At 51.2% G+C, this 12595-nt stretch overlaps 1 protein-coding gene across 1 annotated transcript in view; it reads right to left on the bottom strand.

The window, feature by feature from the left end:
* The window catches only part of PITPNA (phosphatidylinositol transfer protein alpha), a 38322-nt gene extending 27007 nt beyond the window's left edge, over positions 1–11315 (bottom strand). Inside the window, exons 1-3 of the mRNA XM_007183806.2 lie at positions 11063–11315; positions 6971–7001; positions 2148–2293 (exon numbers count right to left, since the gene is read on the bottom strand). Of these exons, the coding sequence (XP_007183868.1) occupies positions 2148–2293; positions 6971–7001; positions 11063–11082 (197 nt within the window). The 5' untranslated portion in view covers positions 11083–11315. The remainder of the gene's footprint in view (positions 1–2147; positions 2294–6970; positions 7002–11062) is intronic.
* Positions 11316–12595: the final 1280 nt, after the last annotated feature.

Below are 12595 nucleotides of genomic sequence, written 5' to 3'. Positions count from 1 at the left end.
CAAAGTTTCCACCTTCTCCATAAGGGAGAAGGTGAGATATGTCCCACCCTCCATATGTACAGACCTCCTCTCTGCCACTTTGGTTGGACCAACTGAGTCTTGAGGAACCAACTGGCCCCTACTACCAGCCTCACTATCTCTTTTCAAAGTCCTCTTTAAAAAATACAAATGTACTATGGGGAAAGTGTGTCTTTTTTTAATTCATTAATTGATTTTTGGCTGTGCTGGGTCTTCATTGCTGTGTGCAGGCTTTCTCTAGCTGTGGTGAGCGGGGGCTACTCTTTGTTGCAGTGCGCGGGCTTCTCATTGCAGTGGCTTCTCCTGTTGCGGAGCACGGGCTCTAGGTTCGCAGGCTTCAGTAGCTGTGGCACGAGGGCTTCAGTAGTTGTGGCCTGCGGGTTCTAGAGCGTAGGCTTAGTAGTTGTGGCACAGGGTTTAGTCGCTCTGCGGCAATGTGGGATCTTCCCAGCCCAGGGCTTGAACCCATGTTCCCTGCAATTAGCAGGCGGATTCTTAACCACTGCGCCACAGGGGAAGCCCCAGAAGGTGTGTCTTAAGCCTTATTCTAATCAACAGTTAGTGGCTCAGTAAGGATTGGTTGGCAGTCAACTCAGAGGAGGACGAGGAGAAGGCATGGAGGGAAAAGAGCACAATGTCAAGGAAATGGGATCCTGGTGAGTTGGTCTTTTTTGTTTTGTTTTTTAACTTTTTGACCACACCACGCGGCATGTGGGATCTTAGTTCCCCGACCAGGGATCAAACCCGTGCCCCCTGCAGTGGAAGAACGGAATCTTAACCGTTGGACCACCAGGAAGTCCTTTGATGAGATTTTTTCCCCACTTCAGTGTTGTTCTCTTCCTGGCTCTGGCACTCACAAAATCCTGGACCCCTCTGGGCTGGCACTTTTACATCCCTAGATCAGCAGACTACATTAAATCAGCGATTTTACCAAATGAAAATGAAACTGCTTTGCTCAGTTTAATTGACTAGAGATTAAGGTTCAGGTTTAAGTTGCACAGCAATGTGAATGTTACTTAATGCCACTGAACTTAAAAATGGTGGGACTTCCCTCGTGGCACAATGGATAAGACTCCGTGCTCCCAATACAGGGGGCCCAGGTTCGATCCCTGGTCAGGGAACTAAATCCCACATGCATGCCACAACTAAGGAGCCTGCCTGTTGCAACTAAGATCCAGTGCAACCAGATAAATAAATAAATAAGTAAATATTTTTTTTTAAATGGTAAAAATGGTGAATTTTGTGTTATGTACATTTTACCACAATTAAAAAAAAATAGCAGGTTTATTTTTTCCAGTACTGGGTAGTTTCTAAAACTAGATTGATTCAATTTCCATTCAAGCTGGTGTATGTTTACTATGGCTTTCAATGTCCTTTGGGCCAGCTTACAGTTTATTGAAATATTACTGTCTTGGTGAGGGATTCAGCAATTCTGTGGTTTGCAATGGATTTTGGTACAACAATCAGTTCAAGGTATACTCTTAAATACTTATGCCTTTGATCCAAAGAGAGGTACCAAAATTTCTCCGGTAGCTGATTTCACAATATCAGAATTTAAAATACTACCTGACTCCACAATTCTACTTGTAGGAACATTTACTATAGATTTACACACATTGAGTATATCAAAAGATTTGTGCAGAAGGAGTTTTAGTGGAGTACTGTATGTAAACATCTGGAAATGACTGTAAATATACGTCAAGAGAAGACTGGTGAAAACAACTTCTAGCACATTTGTTCAGAGATACGACGTGTACTTTAAAAGAATGAGGCCAAATATGCTGACAGTGAAAGAGTCATGACAGGATAAGAAAGAAGAGATCCCATCTCTGTCAGATAACAAAGGAAATGAACAGCCATTTACACACACACACACGCACACACACAACTCTGGTACTCACAGACAATGGAAGGGCCCACACTTCTGAGGACTAGGAGCCTGGTGGGGTGAGTATTACTTTTATTTAAAAACAAACAACCCTTTAAATAAGCAAAGAAGAACCACCTCTACCTACTCTCACAGGTGAAGCAACTTGAGCAACCAGCTAACAACTCAGAAAACACCCCGAATGATCCGCTGTCTCCACTTTGATACCAGGACGCCTTCGCTCTGCCGCGCAGCCACCTACCTCTGTAAGTGGTAGATCTTGTGCGTGTACTGGCCTTTCTCGCCGTCCTTTTCATAGGGCTCATTCACCAGGACCTCCACGCCTTCACCACCACCCGTTTCATTTTTGCTGGCCTCAGCCACAGAATACAGCTGCCCTACTTGATACTGAAGAAACAGAGAGACGGGAGTTACTGCCAACGCAGAATCTTCTCGATGGCTGCACACAGTCCAGTTCCCAGGAACTGTCCAATTAGATCGCTCTGGGACCCCCTGATCCGGGAGCTCATCCCGCAGTTTCTCATGTGGCCTTGCCCAAATCCGTCCAGAGCCACTGAGCAACGGTGCTCCGTGGCCTCTCTTTAGCCATCAGGTGTGTTTAATTTCATCTTTCCCATTTTCACATCCTACTTCAAGGCTTAAGGAGGCAGGTGAATATGCTTAATCTCACACCACTATCCAGAAAATAGAGTCCAAGGTAGTTTTTGCCCTGGACCTGCCTTTGGTCCCAGATCCCCAAACAAGATCTGGGTTGGTTGTTAGAAATCTCCTTATCCCATTCATTTAAACAGATCCTAACACATGACTTCTTGTAAAGAAAGGTACCCAGTGCACTGTGAAATCCACAACCCCTGCTATAAAACTGGCTCATCTGCTTGTTTCTTCTCCAGCGTTGGGCCCCTCCTCACCCTGCCAGCAGCTCAGAGAGCAGTCCTGCAGGAAACCAAACCTCCTGATGCTTTCCTGATTCCTGGTGGAGCTGAAGCAAGCGCCCTGCTTCCCGTATTAGATAGCACAGATTCCTATCCCACAGGCCTGGCTGGGTGCACCCTCTATGTTGGCACTTACTAGATGGCCAAAGCCTAGTTTTCCTTTATTTGGGTCACATGCCACCCTATCAAGTCACCAGTCAAGATCACTGGGCTCCTCTGATCCCTCAAGACAACTCAGTATTAGGGCCAATGACCTGGGCAGTGCCCAGGCCTGGCCCTTCTGCTCCCTTCTCTCTGAGGGAAGCTGTCTAGAGGGGAAAATGAGGTGAAAAGAGAATAAACAGCAACCGTTAAAGCAGGAAGTTACGCCTATACCAAAGGATGCATCTTCCCTATCACGGCCAATGCCACCAGGCACAACAGTTTAGGGAGTATGAGAAAAAGAAACTTGACTATAGTTTGGGGAGGGGTTGGGGATCGATTTTCCTCACCCTCCACACCCCCTCCCCAAGCTCCTGGTACTCTCAGGAGTGAAAGACAAAGGACTTTCTCCCTTTGAGGCCTGCTCTACCTGGCAGCCTCCTAAGTACCACAGGGACGTTTCTGAGCAAAACATGGAAGGAGGTAAGGCAGCACACCAGGACAATTCACTGTTCACCACGAAGCTGAAAGAGCCCTAACTTCCAAAGCAAAAACGCAGTACAGGATGCCAAGGAAAGGCCCAGGCAAACCGTCAAGGCTGGGTTAATCCTGTAAAGAGGAACATCTGGGTGAGAGCCAGTCACCTTGACCTTGCTAATCCAGAGCAACATCAGGGCTGCTTCAGTGCCCCCAGGGAACCCCAAGCTGTCCTTCTGCCTTTCCAAGTCCACCCCCTAACAGAGGCATACATGAAAACCCCTATCAAGTGGGTCAGGATTTGGCTGAGCCAGGGGTTCCTAGGAGGCAACAGTAATTCTGTTTCAGAGAAGAGTCATAAGAACATCTAACCACCGACTCAGCAATCCTAAAGGGAAGGGGAGGCCGGTTTTACCAGGCCGGTGGAGGGGACTGGGGGGCCGGCTGGTGGTGCTGCTTGCGGAGGGGCCCCGGCAGAGACTAATCCCCTTCATTTGGTTCCTCTTCAGCTGCAGGAATCAGAGGGCAGGCTCTAAGAGGATCAGTTTGTTGGGCTGGCATCTTCCCCTTTTAATCTCTCTTGATATTCTGATCCTTTAATCCCAATGAGACATGTAAGGCAGTTTTGTTAATCCTAAGAGGTGAGTAAGACTAGCCTCCACAAGCTACAAGTAAGGGACACGTTTCATGTCAGAGGGTTCCCTTTGGCACTGTGGCTCTGCACCCTGGGAAAGCAGAAAGCAGCCAGACTCAGATGGGGTAGAGTCAGAACATTAAATCAGATAAAGAGCCCCAAGGAGATGGGGATTCCAGCCTCCTCTGGCCCAGGACAGTGCTGCTCCCTGCCCTGGAGATGTGCTCCGTTGTTCCCAAGAAAGAAGACAGCTAAGGAAAACAGAGACTCCACCACTTTGGCAATCTGGGAGTGGGAGCCCGGGAAGATATAGTGGGTGGGCCTGAAACACGTCATGAAAAACAGCACGGCTGTTGGTCCCACCCCCATGGACCTGCCAGCCCAGGCACCAAAGGGGCCTGGCGCCATGCATCTCTGGAAATGAGAAGTAAAACCACCGTAACCCACAGTAGCGGGAAAAGGCGGGCCGAACTGAGCAAGCAACCACAGGCGGACACGCAGTGTCCTGACGGTCATAAAGACAGGGGCTTCTCTATTCTCTTTGCATTCCCCTTCCAAATCAGAAAGCTCTGAGGGCCTCCAACTGGGAAGTGAATCCAACAGCCACATGACACGGGGCTGTTCCCATGGGAACCGTTAGTCAGGATGGGTTAGCGATAAAGACTCTTGAGAAGGTTGGTCATTACTTATTTCTTCTTTGGCTTCCGCATTCAAGATTTTCTGATCTTCTGGAACTAAGGTTCAAGCCACTGAAAGAGCAGCTCCTGCTTCAACGCTGCACAGGCCAAGCACTGCTTTCTCATCAGTGGTTTATGGCTGAGAATGCGTTGACCATCACCAGGCTTACAGATGAATCGTAACCAGTGCTTACTTCCCAAGCTTCTGCTTTCAGGCTCAGTTCACCCCACAATTTCCTCAATGCTCCAAAAACAAACCACCACAAACTGAAAACCGCCAATTGTGGACGCTCTCAAGGTGAGTTCCCCTTTCCCTCCATTCTTGGCTCCACCATAAGCAATCAGCCAAGAGGTGCCCACAGACAGTGCTGGCCCTCCTGGGTCTGCCACACCTCTCAGAGACACTCCCACCTGTCATTCCATCAAGAAACTCCCTGCAGGGGCTTCCCTGGTGGCACAGTGGTTGAGAATCCGCCTGCCAATGCAGGGGACACAGGTTCGATCCCTGGTCCGGGAAGATCCCACATGCCACGGAGCAACTAAGCCCGTGAGCCACAACTACTGAGCCCGCATGCCACAACTACTGAAGCCCGCACGCCTACAGCCCGTGCTCCGCAACAAGAGAAGCCACCACAATGAGAAGCCCGCGCGCCACAACGAAGAGTAGCCCCTGCTTGCCGCAACTAGAGAAAGTCCGTGGGCAGCAGCGAAGACCCAACACAGCCAAAAATAAATAAATAAATTTATTTTTTAAAAAAAGAAACGCCCTGTAAAAAAGATCCACTTCACCCCTAAACACCACTTGAGGAACTCCTGAACTCCCGGGGGACATCTTCCTCACCGGGGTGTGGGATCCTCCTGTACCGCAGAGAGAGAGGCATCGGACGCCCAAGTTTCAGGGCAAGTAACGTGCTGGGGCCTTCCTGCTTGGCCTCCTGGTTTGGAAAATCATCACTTGCTGTTTTTTCATAAAGAGAGCAAGGACCCCAAAGGAGATGGGTGAGCAGGGCTCCCCCAAGTCAACAGCTCTCAGCCCAAGCCCATGGTTCCCAGGCCCCATGTACATCTCAGGGGCCTCCAGGGATCGCAGCATCTACCCAGCCATCCCCTCCCCCAGCTTCCCCAGTCTCATTTCTCTTATCCTCCTTTCCCAGAACTCCCACATCACGTTCGAGGCCCACCCTGACCCCTCCCCCAGGTCTCCACAGCTCTTAACAGACGTACAGCCCACCACCAGAGACAATCGTCCGGGGGGCCAATGCCTGCCCGCCCTCTTTGGGCACCAAGAGGCCATTTGTCTCATCTCAAGTGTGCTGCGGGCTCTGTTGGCCTGATCTCATTTTTCGAAGGTCCATTTCATATTTGGAACAGAGTGGAAGTTATCACAAGAGCTGACACTGCAGGAAAGAGAGCGACTGAGGGCACCATACTGGCTGAGCAGCGTCACCCAAAGTCGAGCTTAACTGAAAGCTGAGGGACCTGTGGATTCCAAAGGGAGCAAAGAACAAGGCTGAGCTGGGAGAGGAGAGTGAAGGAAGTTCAGAGAAAGGGCGGGACAAGGGAGGCTCTGTGACAGTCTTCTGCTGTCCCAGAGACCAACTCTGAGTCAGCACGGCCTATGAACCTTCTTGTGGCAAATCCTGCCAGATCCCTATACGCAGGAACGTCAGGCCCAAGAACCATAAAAGGACAGAGGGCAAGCCAAGCCCATCTGTCATTCCCTGCCCTCCGTAAAAGGAGGGTTCTGGGCCTCGGTCTTCCTAGCAGTCACATGGAGTATGGCTAGGGAGGGCCTCAGAGATTTCCAGTCCTGCTGGTTTGTCACACAACCAGAGAGAGCCAGGCACACTTCCCTGTTGAGTCACAGAGGTCCTAGAAATGCACGTACTTAATCCCCTCAGTAATAGGTCCCCAAATAGGCTGAGTTCTAGCAGGTAAGAGGGGCTGGTTTAGTGTCTATTCAAAGTTATCTCGCTGGTCAACAGCTTGAGGCAGGTTGCACATAGTTGGTCAGATACATAAGCGCCTTCCTTCAACTGAAAATTGCACCAGGAAAATTCACATCAAGTACTGATTATCTCTATGCTAGAACAAACATGAAAACCATAAGAAGATACTACTGTGGGCCGCCAGGAGCCCAACTGAGCTAAGGGTCACAAGCAAGTATATCCAACTATGAATAAAAAGAAGAAAAAGGACTTACCTCTTCTACAGACACAGGTAGGATGACTCGACTGCAAGAGAGGGAAAAGAGTATCAACTTCAGGCTCTGAAACCTGCTCTCAAAGCATCATCTTAGAATGGTATTAAATGTTTCGTTGCATGTGCCACTACACTCACTGTCAAAAACCCAGCAGAGAATGGCCCCCTGAGTGCTTCAAGGCTACGACCCTCTGTTCCTTCTGGCACTTCATTTAGAACGCTGTGATTCAGTGCAAACCTGTCCCCTCACCAGCTACTTCCCAGGCCTCTGACTCACATTTGGAGCTGTCTTCTTCTCCCTCTGTCCCACTAATATCTTCCCCAACAAAACTCGCCAATGGGTCTACCTCTCTCCGTTAACATAGGAGGTTAACACAGGAGGACTCACCCCTGCAAACTCCGAAGCCAAGATGAGGATTCAGACCCAAAGAAGCAGGTCCTGGGGATTTACCTCTCTGTGGACCCAACCTCCCAACAACAGCCCTCAAGGTGAAAGGCTAGGAAGGGGCCAAGCTCCTTGGAGAATTAATCACCCTAAGAGCACACACCAACCATCTCTGCTCTGGGGCCAGATATTACAATACAAGCTACTACCACAAAGCCATCAAGAGAGGACACCTAACTTATGTCCTGACCTCCAGAAGCTGTCCAAAGACACCCCAACTGATCACTTTCTTTTCCTTCTCCATTTCAATGACTACCAATTGTTGGAGGTACCACCAATCAATCACCTGATGGAGAAGCCATGGCCAGCAAAATCCCACACTGGTCAGAACTCCACACACAGAGGTGCGAGGGCCAGCGACCCTTCTCTGGGTGGCTTGCATTTGTAATGCAGAGCAACGGCCAACCCCCAGCTCAGAACTGTGAGGTCAGAGAGCTGAGACAAAAACACTTGGTTGTATTCCTACGAATCAAGTCAGCTCCCAAGCTTAGATTCTCATTTCCCAGACCCTAGGTGGAACCCCCTGGAGCCTCCCGCATCTTGCATGCTTGGTGAAGCACGTGCTGCTATGCTCTCCTTCCTATGCAGTGGTCCTGCCAATTGGGATCCTTGCTCCAGGCTGGTAAAGAGCGTGCTCACTAGTTTCTAGTCCCACAAAGGTCCCCAGATAGCAAGAACACACCCAGAGGGATCTGAGAAAAACTTCACACTCAAGGCAAGGCGCAGAGCAGAAAAGTAGCAGGAAAAACAAAATGGGCTCCAGGTCTCTACTGCCTGCTAACTCCCCTTCCTCCAGAATGACTCAAATAATGTAAATCCTGCAGGTTACTGTATGCTGCCAGTAATGCTGTCCTCCCATTAGAGAAAGCCAACAGTGCAGAAAAATACTTCCAACTTGGAGGCCACAATTTCTGCACCCTCAGGAGAAACTTCCTAGAAAACAATAAGCCTTTTATCTTCAAGAACAGCAGTAAAAATCACATCCAAGAATTTGCAGAAATCAAATCAAGGAGAATCCTGTTACAGGAAGTGTCAGAAAAATCAACAGGGACAAACTTCAGACCCTGGGCGGGCGGTAAGTCTCCCCCAAAAAGAGATGGGCATCAGCCAGTTCCTGACAGGATGTTCTGAGGCTGCTACAGGACAGCTGCACACCCGGACATTCCTCCCTGGCTCCTTGGCAGCAAAACCACTTCAGCAGCAATAGGGTGCAATTCCAAAGGACAGGGCCACAGAGGCAGTGCGGGGCTGGGACCGGCGCGGTGCTCACTTCAGGGTGACCTTGACTTGCACTCGCCAGAGCGGCAGCGCTGCGGCCACAGCCAGGTGTCTCTGATGCCCCCCTCTTGGTCCCCCGCCCAGGGATGCACACACACGCCCGAGCACACACAGGGCACAAGTTGGGCAGAAAGGAAATGCGGATGCCAGGCAGGCTCTGCATACCTGGCACCTTGGACCTTTCCCTGGCAGACTTCAAGCGGGAGGAGAACAAAGACTGGGAAGGGGAGGACCTCTCTTCAAAACTCACTCAGATCTCTTCTGAAGGTCCCTTCCTTTCCCTGCCTGACCTTCTTTACAAAACCTACAGGTTTCTACAGATTCTAGGATTCAACTGGGAATAGAAAAAAAGAATCAGGAGAATGGGAAAAGTCTGTCATCTGTACAGTCAAGATTAAAATCCAAAGTGCACCATGCCCTCCTCTTGTTGGATTCCCAAGATTCTTCCTCCTCACCACACAAAACTCTGTACGCTGGCTGGATCAGCATCAGATTGGATGTCAAGAAATAGAGGTGGGGGGACTTCCCTGGCGGTCCAGTGGTTAAGACTCTGCGCTTCTACTGCAGGGGGCATGGGTTCGATCCCTGGTGTGATCCCTGGTCGGGGAACTAAGACCCCCAAGCCGCACAGTGTGGCCAAAAAAAAAAAACAAAAGGAAAAGAAAGAAATAGAGGTGGAAGGGCTTTGAAATAACACTCTTCAGATGAGGTGTCAAGCTGGGATGACACCTGGGTCTCTTCCCTTTGCTATCCAAAGCTTCACACTATGTCCAAAAGTCCTAAACACCTCCAAGGAGCAAACCAGATGGGATGGGGCAAAGTCCCTTCACTGACAAAATGGAAACAGCTCTCAGCACACCTGCCTGGCTACCAAGTGAATTCCACCAGTTGCTCTCTACCCAGACACCTCCCACTTCCGGACTTTCTGGGCTTCTGGCCGAATGCTGCCCACTTGCCCTCCCCTCCAGGGAAGCACAGTTTCACTGAAAGTTCTGCACGTACACATCCAATCTCTCCTCTCCCCCCACCCCCAATCTTTCCTCTTTGAAGAGAAAAAAAAAAAGTCCTAAGATGTTTACTTGAAACCATGAGCTTCAGGAACGGGTCATCTCATATTTGAAAGATTAGCAATCCAAATATCCCCACCTGTCATCCAGTCCCGTGGATTTCAGGAGCAAGCCCATCTCCCTGCAACTCCTACCAGAAGTCACTCATCTCCACCGCCCATTAACTACTCAGAAACTCCCTCACTCTTCACCATTTTCCCTCAGTCAATGGCTTTATGAAAATATCAATTCCTCAGAGCAATTTCCCCATCTCTTTGCACCAAGACTGAGAATCCCCCAGAGACACGCTGGCCCTGTCCCACACCCCAACTCCAATAACATGTATATTTACTCACAAACATACTCTTTTTCCAAACTGTTCTCCTCCCTGGTAACATCCTAGCTCTCTCCATCACCATAACTCCCTCATATCACTTCAGCCCCTGCCCAATATATTCTGGACTTCTCACCCAAGTGTCTCCAAGTCCCAAGCAATCATCCTAAGCCTTTTTTCCCAAATACCTCATCCTCTGCCCCCACCACGTGGGCACCATGTCACACCATCTGTCCCCTCTGCTATCTCCTTATACCCTTCCCCTGTCGCTCAGCCTGACCCTGGCTCCCTAGTCCTTTTCCTGTGTCTACTTATCACAATCCTTCCCCTGATGCCTAAGGCAGCCACTCCTCACACCCCAGGTTGCCCTCAACACTCGGCCCCATCATCCCAACTCCATTCTTGAAGCTGTCTTATCTGATCTCCCAGTGCCCCTTGGTATTTTGTTCAGCCCCAAACCCCTCTCCACTCTGGCTGGCTCCCCGGCTCCCCAGCCCTGTCTGCCCTTGCCTGACCGTTCCTCAGCCACTCAGACAACTCCTCCCTCTCCAGTGGGTCCTCTCAGCCAGTCCTGCAGCTCTGGCTGGCCCCTTCCTCCCTTAGCCTCCACTCTAGGACCACCGCACATCTCATCCAGCACCCTCGATCCCCTCAGCCCCTCCTCATGCCCTGTCCGGCTCTCACTGTCCCCTTGACCTCATCTCAGGCCTGCCCGGCTCTCTTTGTCCCCTCAGCCTCTCCTCAGGCCTCTTCGACCCTCACTGCCCCTTGGGCCCCACCTCAGGTGCTGTCCCTCCCGCTTTAACCCCGTTCGGCCCACCTCGGGCCCTATCCGGCCCTCGCTGTCCCCTCAGCCCCTGCTGGGCCGCCCATCCAGCGCTCTCCATCCCGTCGGGCCCCGTCCGTCCGCCGCCAGGCCATCACCCTCCCTGCTCGTCATCCTCGACTCTCCCTCCCTCCTCGCTTCCGCACGGCCGGCTGGACACTCACTACTCCTTGAGCAGCACCATGTCGCTTCGCGGCTCGGCGGCTGCCCGCTGCCCGCCCAGCCTCCCGCCCGCTTCCCGGCGGCCGCTCTCCCCGTGGCCCGGCCCGGCTGCCTGTGCGCCTTCGTTGTGGTCTGCTCTGTCCTCGCCGCTCTCGCTGCCGTCGCCGCGCCGGCTCCTGCCGCCCCTGCCTCGCCGCCTTCCGCGCCGCTGCCGACGCCGCCCGGAGCTCCAGTTCCGCAGCGCCGCGCGGGGGCGGGGCGTCTCTGCGGCAACCAGAGCGTCACGCGCAGCGCTGCGCGCTGACCTAAGCGCGGAGGCGGAGCCTCCCCGGGCCCGCCCCCTTCCCGTCCTTAAGTGGGCCGCGGCGCTGGCATCCGCGTCCAGGGTGCGTCCCAGGCGTGCGCAAGACCCGGGCAGTAGGTGGGACCGATACCGAGGTGTGCAGCAGGGTCCTAAGGGTGACTGTTCATCTGCAGGCGGAACAGATGCCCCTGTACGGTTGGGCCTCCCCCGTGGTGTGGTTTGAGATCTAGGAAGAAGTTGTGTCAAAAAATATTAATAATGGCCAAGTTTACGTGCACGTGCTCTTCTAAGGGCTTGACTCCTTACAACAGCTCTACCAGAAATGTATTATTACTATCCGCATTGACAGGTGAGGCGGAGGCAGAGCTTAAGAGACTTGATCAAGAAAAAAAAAAAGAGAGAGAGAGAGACTTGCTCAAGTCCAAAGCTAGCATGTGATGGGGCAGAGATTCTCACCTTGCTATCTTAGTGTAATGTCTTTCTTTTTTTTTTTTTTAATTTATTTTATTTATTTATTTATTTTACTTTTTGGCTGCGTTGGTTCTTCGTTGCTGCGTGCGGTGAGCAGGGGTTACTCTTCGTTGTGGTGCGCTGGCTTCTCATTGCAGTGGCTTCTCGTTGTGGAGCTCTAGGGCTCTAGGCACATGGGCTTCAGTAGCTGTGGCATGAGGGCTCAGTAGTTGTGGCTCACGGGCTCTAGAGCACAGGCTCAGTAGTTGTGGCACACGGGCTTAGTTGCTCTGCAGCATGTGGGATCTTCCTGGACCAGGGATCGAACCTGTGTCCCCTGCATTGGCAGGTGGATTCTTAACCACTGCGCCACCAGGGAAGTCCCAATACAGTAAATCATTATTTAACAATTGCCATGTGCTGGCTCTCTCCAGGAAGTAATCAAACCCTGCCGTCTGGAGCTTGCAGTCTAGCTGGGAAAGCTACATCTACTCATTCACTCCGTAAAATATTGATTGAACTCCTTGCCCTGTCCTGGGCCTTTCTCTAGGCACTCAGGTTATAGGGATGACCAAGAAAAACAAGGTCCTTCCCTTGTTCGGTGGGGCGAGGCAGAATATAAACAAATGCAGAAATAACTTCAAGTAGATGTGAATGTTATGAAGAGGCTGAACAGGGTGACTGTGGGCAGTGTGGGTGGTATTAGTTGGGTGGTCAAGAAAGACTCTAAGAGGCCGTGTTTTGGGAATTCCCTGGCGGTCCAGTGGTTAAGACTCAAGGC

The sequence above is a fragment of the Balaenoptera acutorostrata genome, chromosome 20, assembly GCF_949987535.1.
Source record: "Balaenoptera acutorostrata chromosome 20, mBalAcu1.1, whole genome shotgun sequence".
In the NCBI taxonomy this organism is placed as follows: domain Eukaryota; kingdom Metazoa; phylum Chordata; class Mammalia; order Artiodactyla; family Balaenopteridae; genus Balaenoptera; species Balaenoptera acutorostrata.
Note: the sequence above shows the minus strand (reverse complement) of the source record. Positions and strands in the feature narration are given on the sequence as shown.